Source organism: Onychomys torridus, chromosome 1 (assembly GCF_903995425.1).
Source record: "Onychomys torridus chromosome 1, mOncTor1.1, whole genome shotgun sequence".
NCBI classification, from domain to species: Eukaryota; Metazoa; Chordata; class Mammalia; order Rodentia; family Cricetidae; genus Onychomys; species Onychomys torridus.
The window spans coordinates 2,635,639-2,650,790 of record NC_050443.1 but is presented as its reverse complement, the minus strand read 5'-3'; the positions used below and the strand labels follow the sequence as shown (position 1 = coordinate 2,650,790).

Here is a 15,152-nt window from a genome sequence, read left to right as displayed (position 1 = left end):
TGTTGTTACATGCATATATATATATATATATATATATATATATATATATATATAATAAAACCTCCTTAGTCTGTATAATGTTATTGTATGTTTCCAGAACTGACCATTTGGTATTGGATAACCAAGTGGTGTTCTCTTCTCTGGGGAAGACCATTTCTCCCACTCTCAGAATTCCTAGTCCCCTGTAGTTATATACGTGGGGTCAAGGCCTCCTGGGCTTTCTCCCATCCACTTTCACATGTCTGTCTTGTTGTCCCTGTCCAGCTCATGTTTAGGCAGTCATGTTGGTGAAACTTTATGCGTGTTCCTTCTGACATTAGTAGGAGACACAATCTCACAACAACCTCCCTGATCCTTTGGCTCTTACAATCTTTCCTCCCCCTCTATCACAATGTAGGAGTGGTTTTGTAGATGCAACCATTGCAACTGAGCTGCACAACTCTGCATTTTGGTTTGTTGTGTTTGTAATGGCATATGTAATGTGATGTGATGTAATGTAATGTAATGTGTAATGGTCTTCATCTGTTGTGTCATGAAGTTTTCTTGATGAGGGATGAGTACTACTCTTATCTGTCCCACCAGCCTTTGTCATCAATTCTCCACTCTGAACAGCCATCAGTCCAGTGGAGAATGCAGGAAACATTAACAGAAGAGAACTCAGAAATAGCAGTGCCAGATTTCTTGATGTAGGGGACTTATTTCTTTATATCTTATAGCTTGTGGTCCTTTGGGATGTCTTGGGGTTTTAAGAGTTGAGACATGTTTCAGGTATGGGGAACAAAGGGCACTGGGTCATGGAAGTTCCAGTTGGGAACATGGTTGTCATAGAGAACTTGGGATAGAAAACATCAAGTGTGCATGGGTTATAGATGGGAAGATGGACTTGAGGAGGCAGGAGGGAGAAATCTCTGTAGAGTATAGAAAGGGATGGCACATGATGAACTTTTATGTGAGCATGTGGCATAGAGGAGTGTTGGTGGGATCTGCTCAGACTTAGACATCAACTTCTATGCAACATTTGATGATGGATTTTCATTTTACTACTGCAGCCGAGAAATCCTTCATGATCTTCAGGACTATATATCTAATTAGATATTTGAAATTTATCTTGGCAGCATTTAGCACACAGCTCAACAAGGCCCCAGATTGGAAAGCATCCTTGCATTCTCCTCACATAAGTCCTGTTATCAACTGTCCCTTTGTACTAGAATTCTTCAGGGATCCTCTTTTGGCACCAGCTCTCACACGCTCATTATCAAACTGTCATTTGTGTCCTGAAAACACTTTCACATCTTGTCCCTTCTTTGTTGTGTCATCTCTGCCACTCCAAGATCACCTTTCCCCCAGCCTCCTTGTCTTTCTCCTTTCTACCTGATATTTTATATCCATTCATCCCACAGAAAATTCACATCAAACAGTTTTGTAAGTTTCTATCCATTGCACAAAGTGATGAGTTTACAATGGCATGTTCTTCAGGTACATCCTGTACTGTGACCGTAATCACCTCTGTTACTCTTTTGTCTTTGCTACCACTCCTACCAGTCTTCTATTCCCACCCAGTCTCTTTCTACGTTATGTCATGAGTATGTATATTACATATATGTATATGCACACATACATATGCCTATATATACAGATACAAACACAAACATACAGACACACACATACAGGTACAGACACACAGGCAGATAGACACACATATATGTACACACTGATTCCAAATAGGAGGCAACACACACACTATTTGAATCTGATTTATTTTGCTCAATATGAGGACCCCCATTTTCTTCTATGTTCCGGCAAATTACGTCAGTTATTTCATCTTTAAGTCTGAATAAATCCCCATTCTCTGTATATCCAACTGCTCTATTCCAGTATAGACTTATTATTCCTGCAGTGACGCACATGACAAAAACAACTTAAGGAATCACAGTTTATGTTATTGTAGTTTGAGGGATGTGAGGTGCAGCCATCATGGTGGGAAGGCGTGGTGGCAGGAACTTGAGGCAGGTGGTCACATTGCATCAGTATTTAAGGAGCAGAGGGAGAGGCTGCCTGAGCTCAGCCACCTTTCTCCTTTTTTAATGCAGTGTCCCGAGCCCTGGGAATGGCGCTTCTCACTTTTAGGGTGGTTGTTCCCACCTCAGTGAGTCTAATTGGTCTAGTCTCTCACAGGCAGGGCCAGAGACAACTGAATCTAGGCTACCCCTCACAGACATGCCCAGAAGCTTGTCTCCCAGGTACATCCTGCCAACTCCCCACACAAGTGCTTTTTCTTTTTTTAAAAATGAGTTTTTTTTTCATTTTTTTTAATTAAGAAATTTCCTGCCCATGCACTAGGGATGGATCCTGATCCCCCTGCCTGGGTGCCCCCCAAACTGTTCAAGCCAAACACCCATCTTACATATCTAGAGGGCCTAGTCCAGTCCCATGGAGGCTCCATGGCCACCAGTCCACAGTTCATGGGCTTTCACTAGTGTGGCCGGTCATCTCTGCACGTCTTCCCATCATGAACTCGAAGTTCCCTGCCTGTAGAATTCCTCCTCTCTCTCATTGATTGGATTCTCAGAGTTCAGCCTGGTGCCTGGCCATGGATCTCTGCATCTGCCTCCATCAGTCACTGGACAAAGGCTCTATGATGACAATTAGGTTATTCGCTAGACCGGTCACCAGAGTAGTCCAGTCCAGGCACCCTCTGGGCCACTGCCAGCAGACCAAGGTGGGGTCAAACTTGTGGATTCCTGCGAACCTCCCCAGCACCCTGCCTCTTCCTATTCTCATGAGTGTTTTGATTAGGACACGAAGTATTTTCTTCCAGCATCTTTCCACATGTGCCGTTCTTCTTGGTTCTCACATTTACCCTCCCTCTCTGCCCTCTCCTGGGTCCCTTCTCTGCTTACAACTGTTTTCCTTCCTCCACATTGTTCTTCCCACTTCTGCTTTTCTCTTCTTTTAAAAAATGTGAGTGGTGTGTGGTTTGTGTGTGGTGCATGTACACAAGGGTATGGGTGTATGCACACATGTGGAGGCCAGAGCAAGGTGTCAGGTGTCTTCCTCTCCCACTCTCCACCACATTTCCCTGAGATAGGATCTGTCACCTAACCTGAAACTTGCTGATTTGGTTCAGCTGACTGACCACTGAGCTCTTGAGTCTCTGCTGTCCCCAGTCCCCAGTGTTACAAGTATACAGCAATGCTTCCATGTATGCTTGTACGTGTGTGGATGCTGGAGATTTGAACTCAGATCCTCATGCTACAAGAATAAGCAAGTATGCTTATCTACTGAGCTATCTCACCAGCCTTTTGCCTTCTTTCTTTTTAATCAAATGGTTTTCGTTTTGTTTTTTTGAGACAGGGTTTCTCTGTGTAACCATGGCTGTCCTGGAACTCACTCTGTAGACCAGGCTGGCCTTGAACTCACAGAGATCCACCTGCCTCTGCCTCCTGAGTTCTGGGATTAAAGGCATGTGCTACCACTGACGGTCTCAATTAACTTTTAAAATAAAATTTCAGGCCCAGTGTGATGGTGCACACACTTTTAATCTCGGCACTCAGATCTCTGTTCCCAGCCATATATGTTATTATTACTGCTGCCTTTTCTCCCCCAGGATATCCCATTGCTGCTTTCCTATTATGTAATCTCATCACACTTTCAATTTCCTACCTCTCTTGAGTTTGTTTTCTCATGGTCCCCTTCTTAGTTTCAACACACACACACACACACACACACACACACACACACACACACACACACACACACGAGTTTTAAAGGAAATTTCATATATGAGTAAAATCATGTGCTATCTTCTGAGTTTGGGTTACTTGGTGAAATATAACAATATCCAGTTTCCTCCATTTTCTTATGAATGCCATGATTTCATTTTTCTCCCCTGTTGCATAAAGGTCCACTCTTGTCTATATACTACATTTGCTTTATCTATTCATCCGTGGTTGGTCTAATCTGGCCTGGTTCAATTTCCTGGGTGCTGTGACTTGTGCAGCAGTGCACGTGAACATGCAAGTCTGCACTCTGTTGACTTGGCATTTCCCACCATTTGTTAAGAGGCTCTGTTCCTTTTATTAAAACAAAACAAAGCTAGACAGTGCATTAGTCATTGCGTGCCAATCTCTTGGCAGGTGTTATTTCATTTAGTCTAGTCATTATAGCTTGCAATATTTTTCAGTTTTTTTACTCTTGCATGCCACTTTTGACCTCCAATTTTTTGATGGAAAACAGCTCCCTTGCCATCTCATGATTGTCTGTTCTGCATGTGGTTCACTCAGGCTTCTGGTCAAAATTAGTGTTTGCTCTTTGTAGACTGTCCGGAAAGAGTTCTCCTTCAGCCTCAGAGGGCTGGGTGTTTCTTATTCTTTATGGGCTATCTCCAAAAATGAACTTTCTTTGGCATTGTATTTGATTTGTCTCATTAGTTTCATTAGTTGTGTTTGCTGTTGCCTTCAGCTTTTGGAAGCTGAAGGCAGGATGTTCTCAAGTTTGAAGTCATCCTGGGATACATAGTAAGATCCTGTGTTTAAAGAGTCATAATTGACACCACCTATGTGATGAACAACACATGAATTGATTGCTTTAATTATTTTGTTTCATAGGTTTCCTATAGTTTCCTAAATGCCTAGTTCTGTGTTTGGTAGAAGGTAGGCACCCAATAAATGTTTGATTGAATGAGTGAATTAATGTAACAGACATTTAATAACAGATAACCACTGTTTTCTAATTCCAGGTTCATCTGTTCCCATTGTGGTTGGGGTCTCTGTTGCTGCTGTCTGCTTATTCCTGTTCCTCCTCCTTCTCTTCATCTGCCTCTGCTGCCGTTGTGCCAAATGCAGTATGTCCCAAGAGTCGGGGGGGGGGGATTAATCTGGTAGGAGTGTATGGGGAGTGGTGTGTTCTAAGACTGACCTTTGTCTCTCTGTAGGGGCTTCTAATGGTAAGACAAGGAGCCACGTGAAATATAAGAGGTAGGTAAATTTGGACTCTCCCAATAAATACACCCATTCATCTCCATTGAAGAATTTTTTCTGAGTACTAGGGATTGAAGCCAGGGCCCCCACAGCTCCTAAAATTCTATTTATGTATCTTTTCTCAGGCATACTTTAACATTTTTACTTCTTTCCTCTCAGCTCCAGCACAGCCATGGACATCGAGGAGAAACATAAATGTAAGGCGGAGTGAATTTTGTTGAGGAAAGGGGGTTGAGGGGCATAGGAGACCTTCAGGGAAGAGCACAAGAACGGGGGAAGTGCCACCTTGCTGTGTGATGTTGCTGTCCTTCTCCTGGGTTCTGCTGGTCATTTCTGAAATATAAAATACAAAACTATATCATTTAAAGGCTCTTGTGAAACAGGCCCACCTTCTCACCTTTCCTTCCAGATGGTGACTTGGAGGGTATTGAGCCCCAGGACTGTAGGAAAGTGGATGCACAGGTTAGCCTCCATCCCACCCTGCTCTTCTTTTCTGGAATCCCATCTGTGTCTTCTTTTCATGGTTTGTGTCTTGTGATGGCAGGTGACTGCAGCAGAAAACTCACAGGAGGTGACTTATGCCCAACTATGCCAAGAAAACTTCAGGAAGAACATGAATCCGCTTCCCTCCAATACTCCTCAGGGCACATCTACACATGCTTGTGTGTATGCCACCCTCACATTATCACGAGAGGAGAGTCAGAGCTAAGTGTTCCACTGTTCTTCAGCACAGGGTGGCTTCATGAATGACACTTCTCACATTTTTTCACCTCAAGCCATTAGTGTGGAGCTCCAGTGCACTCAAGTGTAGAGAAGCTTGTTAACTGCTTGGAGCTCATAAACATTGCTCAGCAAACTTCTGATGCCTTGTGATTTTCTCACTCACTGGTGTACCTGTCAGATGTGTGCTGTGAGATAATGCTACTGTACACTGTGTCAATAGATGTTGTTGTGATTGGTTTAATAAACAAGCTGACTGGCCAATAGCTGATCAGGATAAAGTTGGGTGGGAAAGCCAAACTGAGAATGATGGGATGAGGAAGGGCAGAGTCAGAAGAGTCACTAGCCAGATGAAGAACAAGTTGGCCACACAAAAAAAGGATAGAGGTAAAAGTCATGAGCACATAGATGACTAGAAATGGGTTAAATTGTAAGAGCTAGTTAGTAACAAGCGTGAGCTATTGACCAAGCATTTATAAATGATATTAAGTCTTTGAGTCACTTAGATGGGAAGCGGCTGCCAGTTGTTTGGGAGCAGGTGGTCAGGACAGGAAAACTCTCCCTACAGATGTGTGCAGATGATGCTTTGCTTGGGCTCATGTTAACTTAGTAAGACATGAGTTCCATCATCTACTGAAAGAGGCAAGCTGCATAATCTGGACTCCTGGTTATTAGTAATGTGGAACACCTCAACAGTGTGATCTTAACCTTAGCTGTCAAGTTGATGGGTTTTAGAATCACCTAGGAGACACACCTGTAGGTGTGTCTTTCAGAGCTGTTCCAGAGATGTTTAACTGTTGTGGAAAGACATACTCTGATTCTAGGTGATATTATTTTATGGGACAGGGTCTTGGATTGAATAGAAAGGAGAAAGTAAGTGTAACATCGTTATTCTCTGATCTCTCTCTGCTCCCTGACTATGGATACAGAATTACCAGTTGTATCATGCTCCTGCCACTGTAACTAGAGGCAATTTCTTCCACTGTGTCCTCACATCTGTGATGGACTACACCTTCAAACTAAGTCAAAATAAACCCTTGGTGATGATTACTCTCAATTGTCAACTTGATGAGATATAGGCTTCTGGGAGACTGGCCTCTGTGCATGCTTGTGAGTGATTACTTTGATTAGGTTAATTGAGGTGGGATGACCTGCCCACTACAATTCCTGGGTTGAGATTCTGGACTACATAAGAAGGAGATAGTCAATTGAACACAAGTATTCATCACTTTCTCCTTTTTGGTTGTGGGTACAATGTGTTAGATCCCTCAGGCTCTTGCTGCCGTGACTTCTTCACCACGATGGACTGTAACCTTGGACTCTCTCTCTCTCTCTTGAGTTGCTTTTTGTCAAGGTGTTTTTTTTTATCACCCAAACAGAAAAAGTTACTAAGACACCCTCTCTTCTTCAGCTCGATATCATAGCCACCAGAGAAGTAACTAATAGAGAAAGTGAAGAGGCAGTCACCCACTAGAGTTTTTTCAGTGAAATTTTGGGTTCCCAGGTGGGTAAAAGCACTCAGGTTTGCTTAAAGAGACCTACAGGCACCAGGGAGAAGTCAAGAATAGAGAGAATTCTTGTCATCTCTTGGTACTGTGAATAATACTGAAACGAATATGGGATTGCAAGAATCTTTATGAGGTGGTGATGTTATTTCATTTGTGTACACAGAAGAAGAGGTGATTTGTGTAACATTGTAGACAGGTCTTTTCAAATTTATTTAAGAACATTCACAGTACTTTCCCTAAAGGCTGAGCCAATCTATGTTCCTTTCAACAGTGTACAAGGATTCTCTATTCTCTACACCCTTGTCAACCCTTTGTTTACCTCTTCTCTTTGGTGATGGACATCATAACAGGTTTGAGGTGATATCTCATGGTGGCTTTGGTTAGCATTTATAGGATGGTTAGTGATACCAAACACCTTTCTGAATGCTTGCTGGGAAGTTTATATCTTCTTGAAGACAAATGAAATCCAAGTCTTTGTCCATTTTACTTTTTACTAAGTTTTTAGTTAGCATATAAAATAATGTGCTTTATTATGACATTTTAACACATCTATATCATTGTACTTTGCTCATACTCTCTCTTCATTATTTTCTGTGTTTCCACCTCTACAACTGGTCCACTCTCTCACTGCCATTAACTCTGATGGAGTGCACCAATGACTTATATTGGTTATTATGTAAAACACAAGGAAGGGTTAACTAGTCTCAGTGGGAGATCTCTGTAAGGGAGAAGTATCAGGTTGAGTCATCATGGAAGAGGAAGCTGTGGCTGCTAGCTTTTGCCCATGCTGGCCAAATAATTTGTAAACACTCTTACTTGGACCAGAGGAAGGCTTCACCATCCCTCTGAGCTTGACCCGGGGAAGGCTTTGACATTTCCATGGGTCTGAGTCATTGGGGTTGTTGACAAGGCTGTGTTCATGCCAACAACACACATTCACTCAGGGCTTCATCTGTTCCCCACAGATATGATTGTATTTCATCATATTCATGCATGAACTTCTTAAAGAATAAAAATTAAAACAAAAATAAAGCTTTCAATAAGTGTTGACAAAAAGGTAGGAAGTAGGCATGGTGATGAAATGGCTAAGGTGATATCATCTTGTCCTTATTCTACTTTGTGTCTGCCGGGAAACTCCTCAGCCTCCCTTCCCCTCACATAGCCATATCCACCTTGGCAATGCTTTTGGGACTGTTCATGACTCTGACCATGGTACAGATGTATTAACTAGAAAAATTGATGTTTGTGTAGGCTAAAATATAAAACTAAAATAACTAAAAGGAAGTGTAAATCAGAAATAATTGTTGGGCTGGAGAGATGGCTCATAGGTTAAGAACACTGACTGCTCTTTCGGAGGTCCTGAGTTCAATTCCCAGCACCCACATGGTGGCTCACAATCATCTGTAATGAGATCTGGCACCCTCTTCAGTATACATAATAAATAATTCTTTGAAAAAAAAAGAAATAATTGTCATGTGGTATCTAGAAAATACAAAAAACACTCTGTAAAAACATAAGTGTCTCTCAGACTCCTCAAATAGTGATGTAATTGTGATTTTTGTCTTTAAAAATGCTGTATCCCTAAGCTCTGGCATCAAGATGGGTGAGCCCTGTTCTTGGTTTCTGGCTAACATATACTTTGGATTGGCTTCATTAGTGTGGTTGTCAAGAACTATCTCTCATGGGTCATTTCAGTGACTCACATCTGCAGTCTCAACTAGAACTTGAGGTAGGAAGATTTCCTCTAGATCAAGGCCAGGCTTTGCAACACAGTGACTTTCAGGTCAGTATGGGCTAGGGAGTGAGCTCCTGAGTTGGGTCAGATGGCTCTCTGGTTAGAGCGCTTGCTGTTAAGCCTGAAGACCTGGGTTGGATCCCTGGGATCTACACTGTAGAAGGAGAGAACTGACTCACAAGTAAGACCTTGTCTCTAAGAAAAATGAAGATAGAGAGATAGTTGATAGGGAAAAGTGGGGGAGATAGGGGGGAAGTTGTAAGGGAAGGAATGGGAGGTAGACTTGAACAGTCACATTCTATGCATGTGTGAACAATAAATAAAGAGTTGCCAAAGAGAAAAAGAATGAAAAGGAAGCTGAAGAGAAACCTGAATGCAGGGGCAGTGGGCTGCTGAGAGGTAGTTTTGGGTAGGGAGTATAAGTATTAGAAGAACCTGAGGATGTGGAGTGGAAGTGAACTGGGGATGGTGTGGCCATTTCTGGGGAGGGAGATGATTGGCACTTGGAGGTGTAGCTTAGATTCTGCTTCTGCACCTGCTAGCCTCACAGTGTGCATGTATCTTGTAAATTGTTCTTTAAGACAGGAGAAAAATGCAAGCTCATTTGACTGTATTAAGGTAATGTTCAGTACCATTCGGAATTGGAGAGGTGAAAATTGTAGAACTATGTGGTGGCACATGGTTGTAATACTGGCACCTGGGAGGTGGAGGCAGGAGAATCAGGAGCTTAAAGTCACTGTTGGATACATCACATGTTTGAGGTCAGCCCATGGCACATGAGACCCTGTCTCAAAACAGCATCACCCACAGAAGCAGCAGTAGCAAAAGTATTTTCTTTTTCTGGAGCTGAGGATTGAACCCAGGGCCTTGCGCTTGCTAGGCAAGTATTCTACCACTAAGCTAAATCCCCAACCCGTACAAAAGTATTTTTTAAAATTTTATTTAAATAACTTTTTTTTCATTTATTTTACCTACCAACCAGTTTCCTCTTCTCCTCCCACATCCCCGCTTCCTGTCTACCCTACCCCCTCCATTCCTCTTCTGTTTCCAGTCAGAAAGGTGCAGGCCTCCCATGAACTTGAATAAAGCATGGCACATCAAGTTGAGGCAGGACCAAGCTCCTTCCCCTATATAAAGGCCAGGCAAGGTAATCCAGCATGGGGAATGGTTCCCAAAAGCCAGCTAAGTGTCAGGGACAGGTCCTGATCTCACTGTTAGGAGCCTTACAAACAGACCAAGCTACACAACACATGTAGAGGGCCTAGGTCAGTTCCTTGTAACTGTTGGTCCAGTCTGTGAGTTCCCAAGAGCTCAGGTCAGCTATCTCTGTGGATGTCCCATCATGATCACCCTGGATTATACAATACCACCTCCTTTTCTTCAGCATGACTGAAGAAAGTTCAGCCCAGTGCTTGGCTGTGGATCTTTGCATCTGCTTCTATCAGTTACTGGATGAAGTCTCTTTGTTGACAATTAGAGTAGTCACCAATCTGATTAGAGTAGTCACCAATCTGATTACAGTAGATGGCCTGTTCAGGCATCCTCTCCATTATTGCTAGAAGTCTTAGCTGGGGTCATCCCTGTGGACTCCTGAGGGAATCCTGTCACCAGGTTTTTCCCTATCCCCCAAATGGCCACCTCATCAAGATGTCTCTTTTGTTACTTTTCCCCTCCATATGCCCCCAACTGGATTCCCATACCCAGCCTACCCAACCAGCTCTCTCAAGTTCCTATCCCTCCATGCCCCTCACTCCTGCCACCAGATTAGCCAGATCTCTTCTATTTTCCCTTTCCAGGGAAATTCATCTATTCTTTTTTTGGGTCTTCCTCAATAGCAAACTTCTATAGTTGCAGTAACAATGTGATGTTATTTTACACTAAGTATGTGGTGTTGCATGGCATCCTTACATTTGTATGCTGAAATCCTGGCCCTTTGTGGCTTAGAATGTGACTTTATTTAGAAATACGTTGTTGAAGGTATAGCTAATATAGTTAAAATGAAGTGATATTGTACTACTGTGGATGTCCAATATGATATAATTGGTGACCTCATGAAAAGAAGTTTGGATACAGAGCATATGTAGAGCACAGAGCAAATACATACACCCCCAACAGAATTCTTTCTCACATACACACCATACATAAAACTCAAGAACACACATAGCACACACAGCAAATACATACACATGCCACAAAGAACATATATGCAAATGGATTGCTAAATGGTCTTATTAAATAAAGAACACAGAGCCAGATATAGGGGTGAAAACCTGAGAGATCAGAGGAATAGGAAAAGCCACAAGCTAACTTCACCTCACTGACACCTCAGTCTCCAAAGAGACCTACTTTATGTACACCCACACCTATACACCTTTCTGTTCTGCTATCTCATTTGCTCTGTCTAGCTACATCACTTCCTCTTCCTGCCCAGCTCTGTAACTTCCTGTCTATCTGTACAGACCTCTAGACCTCCATGGTTAACTAATGTTGGAATTTAAGGCATGTGCCACCATACCTGGCTTTGTTTCCAGGGTGGCCTTGAACTCACAGCGATCCAGACAGATATCTGCCTGCCAAGTGATAGGATTAAAGGCATGTGCTACCATTGCCTGACTTCTATATCTACTATAGTGGCTGGCATCTGCTTCCATCATTTACTGGACAGAGCATCTTTGATGACAATTAGAGTAGTCACCAATATGATTACAGGAGAAGACCAGTTCAGGCAACCCTCTTCACTATTTGCTAAGAGTCTTAGCTGGGGTCATCCTTGTGGATTCCCGGGAGTTTCCCTGGCACCAGGTTTCTCCCTAGCCCCCAAATGGTCTCCTCTATCATGTATCTCTTTCATTGCTTCTCCCCCCCCCCCCCGACCTGCCTCCAACTTGACCAACTCAATCCCTCATGTTTCCATCCCCTCATCCCCAACTCCCACTCCTAGTTTACCCAGCAGATCTTATTTATTTCCCCTTCCCAGGGAAATCCAGGGAGTCCTTCTTAGGTTCATCTTTGTTACCTAGCTTCTCTGGGGCTTTGGGCTTGGGTATCCTTTGCTTTATATCTAATATCTACTTAAGTATGAGTAAATACCATGCTTGTCTTTCTTGGTCTGGGTTACCTCACTCAGGATGATTTTTTTTCTAGTTCCATACATTTGCCTGCAAATTTCATGATGTCATTGTTTTTCTATGCTGAGTAGTACTCCATTGTGTATATGTACCACATTTCCTTTATCCATTCTTCAGTTGAAGGGCATCTAGGTTGTTTCCAGGTTCTGGCTATTACAAACAATGCTGCTATGAACATAGCTGAGCATGTGTCCTTGTGGTAGGATTGAACATACCTTGGATATATGCCCAAGAGTGTTCAAGGCATACTTTTTCCCACAGTGTTTGCACCACACAACATTCTCTCCAGCAGGGACACAGGCTCCAACTTCTCCACGTCCTCACTAGCACTTGTTATTTTTCACTTTTATTACACATTCTATAGTAATTTCATAAATGAATATAACGTATTAGTCACATCTCTCCCTACTCCTAGGACCCTTACCATACCCTTCTCCCAAATCCATGCAGCCTCTTTCCTCCTCCTTCTCTTCTCTGAGATTTATTTTTATTTATGTGTGTATATGCCACATGTGTGCAGGTACCTGCAGAGGCCAGAAGAGGGCATCATATTCCACGGAGCTACAGTTACAGGAGGTCATGAGCCACCCAATGTAGGTGTTGTGGTGTGAATTGGGGTCCTCTGAAAGAGTGGCAAGTGCTCTTGGCCACTAAGTCATGTCTCCAGCCACTTTCTCTCATCTTCTCTTCCTCCTCTTCCCCTCCTCTTCTTTATATATCCTCCTAAATCCAATTAGTGCTGCCCATACACATATATGTATAGGGCCATCCACTGAAAGATGGGCAACCTACCACTGGTCAAACTGCTGAAGAAAGATGACTTTCCCTCCATCATCAGCTATCACCTGCCAAAAGCTCATCAATTAGGACTGGGATAATTAAAAAATAATTATATGTATGTATGTGAGTTTGTACGCATGCCAGTGGCAGCATACTCCAGAAGAGGGCATTAGAATCCCTGGAGGTGGAGTTACAGGCAGTTGAAAGCAACCCAATGTGGATGTTGGAAACTGAGCTGAGGTCCTTTGGGAGAGCAGCAAGTGCTTTTAATTCCTAAGCAATTGCTCCATCCTCCAGGAATGAGACATTTTTCACTTTTTGGAATTATAATGATACTAGTAGGAATATGTATTTGGGGGAGGTACAATAAAGAGACCACATAAATGGCTAGCATGGGTTTTGATATGCAACTAAGGCATGTGTAGTAGAGAGCCATATATCTCTTCTGTCAGAGACAAGGGAGATGACTCCTTTTGGAAGACTGGGACTGTTTCACAAGTTCCCGAGGAATGCTGGCTTGTATCTAACCACCAGAAGCTGGGCCAAGAGAATCATTTCTGGACATATGCCCAGCCCTTTGGAGTGTGGGAAATTGGAGTGTCCTTTGAACCTGACAGTATGAAGTCAGACATACGAAGTTTGGACCAGCCTTTCCCCAGTGACTACTGGGAATTTCACAGGAGTCTAGGACCTAGATCATGTTCCTGCAGGCAGACAGTGGCTGCCACACAGCTGCTGAGAGGAGATAAGTGATGGCTTCAGGGTCTTGTGTGCAAGTCATCCTACCGAGGAGATGCCCCTGTCTTGGCGACTCTCAATTAGGAACGCTAGGGCCTGTAGAATCAGGGAGGAGGGAGTTCTTCACCCTCATCACATCCTGTGCCTATGTTCCAGGCATCTACAATTTCCCTGCTTAGCCACACAGCTTATGACCGGGTTTCAGAACCATGTCTCCAGCTCTGCCTACTTTCTTCTGTCTTGGTGAGTCCTGAGGGTTGACCTGGGAAGTACCTTGAAACAGTCTCCATGTACAAAGGAATGAAAAACATCTTGTCAGTGTGGAATTTCAGAACAAGATTGGGCGTCCATGAAGTTGCATTTGTTGGATGGAAAAACAGAGACAAGATACATTTGGTTTAATTGTTTTGGTTTGCTTTGCCTTGGCCAGGACATTTGGATAGGTGTTCCAGGGCTGGCCACATTTCCCTCCTCTATAGCAGGAACACCAGGACTGCTTTCTTTCCTCTCTTCCTCCATTTAAAAACATTAATCATTTATTTATCTGTTAGTTCATTTTGTGTGTGTGTGTGTGTGTGTGTGTGTGTGTGTGTGTGTGTGTGAGTGTGTGTGTGTGTGTATGCATTTGTGTACCATGGAGATCAGAGGTCATCTTATTTCCTTCCATCATGTTGAGTCTCAGGGAATTGAACTCAGGTCATCAATTTTGGTGGGAAGCATCCTTACTGACCGAGCCATCTCACTGGCCCCCTTTCTTCCCCCTCTTCATATCTTCCTGTTCTTTCTTCCTCTTGCCTTTTAAATCTTTACACCCATTTCCTTCTGTCTCCACTTGTGTCTTTTCTCTCTCCCATCTCTCTCTCCTTTTCTCTTTATTTCACCTTTATTTGTTTCCATGTGGGTTTGATAATGTTTGGACTAGTTTAAAAACTTCATCTGTCTGTATGTACTCTAATAGTAGAGCACATTAGAATCGTTGCCACGTGGGACATGTGGAGCAGCTGTTTCTCTTGTCCCCTCTTCACTAGGCTGCTACTTTTAGGTTGCACCATTATTTCCTTATTTTATCAGAAGAACTTCCTGGCCTAAAGAGGCAGAGCAGGCAGGGGGCTGTTGAGTTATGGGGAATAAGAGGCATCCTCTGAAGACACACAACCTGTCACTCACTCATTAACACACTTATGCAATACTTATTGTGGGTTAGACATTATTCTATGATTCCTCCCCTCTTTGTCTTAAAAAAACATATAACTCATTTCATGCCCCAAAGCTGAATGAGGCAGGGACAGTAACTGACCTCACTTTATAGGTAAATAAACTAAAACCTAGGGAGGTAAAGCATTTTGTTGCATACCAAGGATTCAAAGACAAACTAAGAAGTTTTGCCATTATTTCTATATTTATTTTTCCAACATGAAAGACCAGTTTGTTTATTCTGCTCCTAAAAATAATTTATATGTATTATAAAATTTTAAATGTCATGAATGTGACTCTGTTTATGGACTCTGCTCTACCTCGTGGTGGGCAGGTCTTTCCTTACACCCATGCCACACTCTTATTTTAA

At 42.8% G+C, this 15,152-nt stretch overlaps 1 protein-coding gene across 1 annotated transcript in view; it reads left to right on the top strand.

Annotated features, from left to right (window-relative positions):
- The window catches only part of LOC118591934 (leukocyte immunoglobulin-like receptor subfamily B member 2), a 76,176-nt gene that overhangs the window by 48,929 nt on the left and 12,095 nt on the right, over nucleotides 1–15,152 (top strand). Inside the window, exons 9-15 of the mRNA XM_036200366.1 lie at nucleotides 4,739–4,843; nucleotides 4,934–4,976; nucleotides 5,139–5,176; nucleotides 5,389–5,441; nucleotides 5,524–5,677; nucleotides 7,479–7,557; nucleotides 13,794–13,831. Coding sequence (XP_036056259.1) covers nucleotides 4,739–4,843; nucleotides 4,934–4,976; nucleotides 5,139–5,176; nucleotides 5,389–5,441; nucleotides 5,524–5,677; nucleotides 7,479–7,557; nucleotides 13,794–13,831 — 510 coding nt within the window. The remainder of the gene's footprint in view (nucleotides 1–4,738; nucleotides 4,844–4,933; nucleotides 4,977–5,138; nucleotides 5,177–5,388; nucleotides 5,442–5,523; nucleotides 5,678–7,478; nucleotides 7,558–13,793; nucleotides 13,832–15,152) is intronic.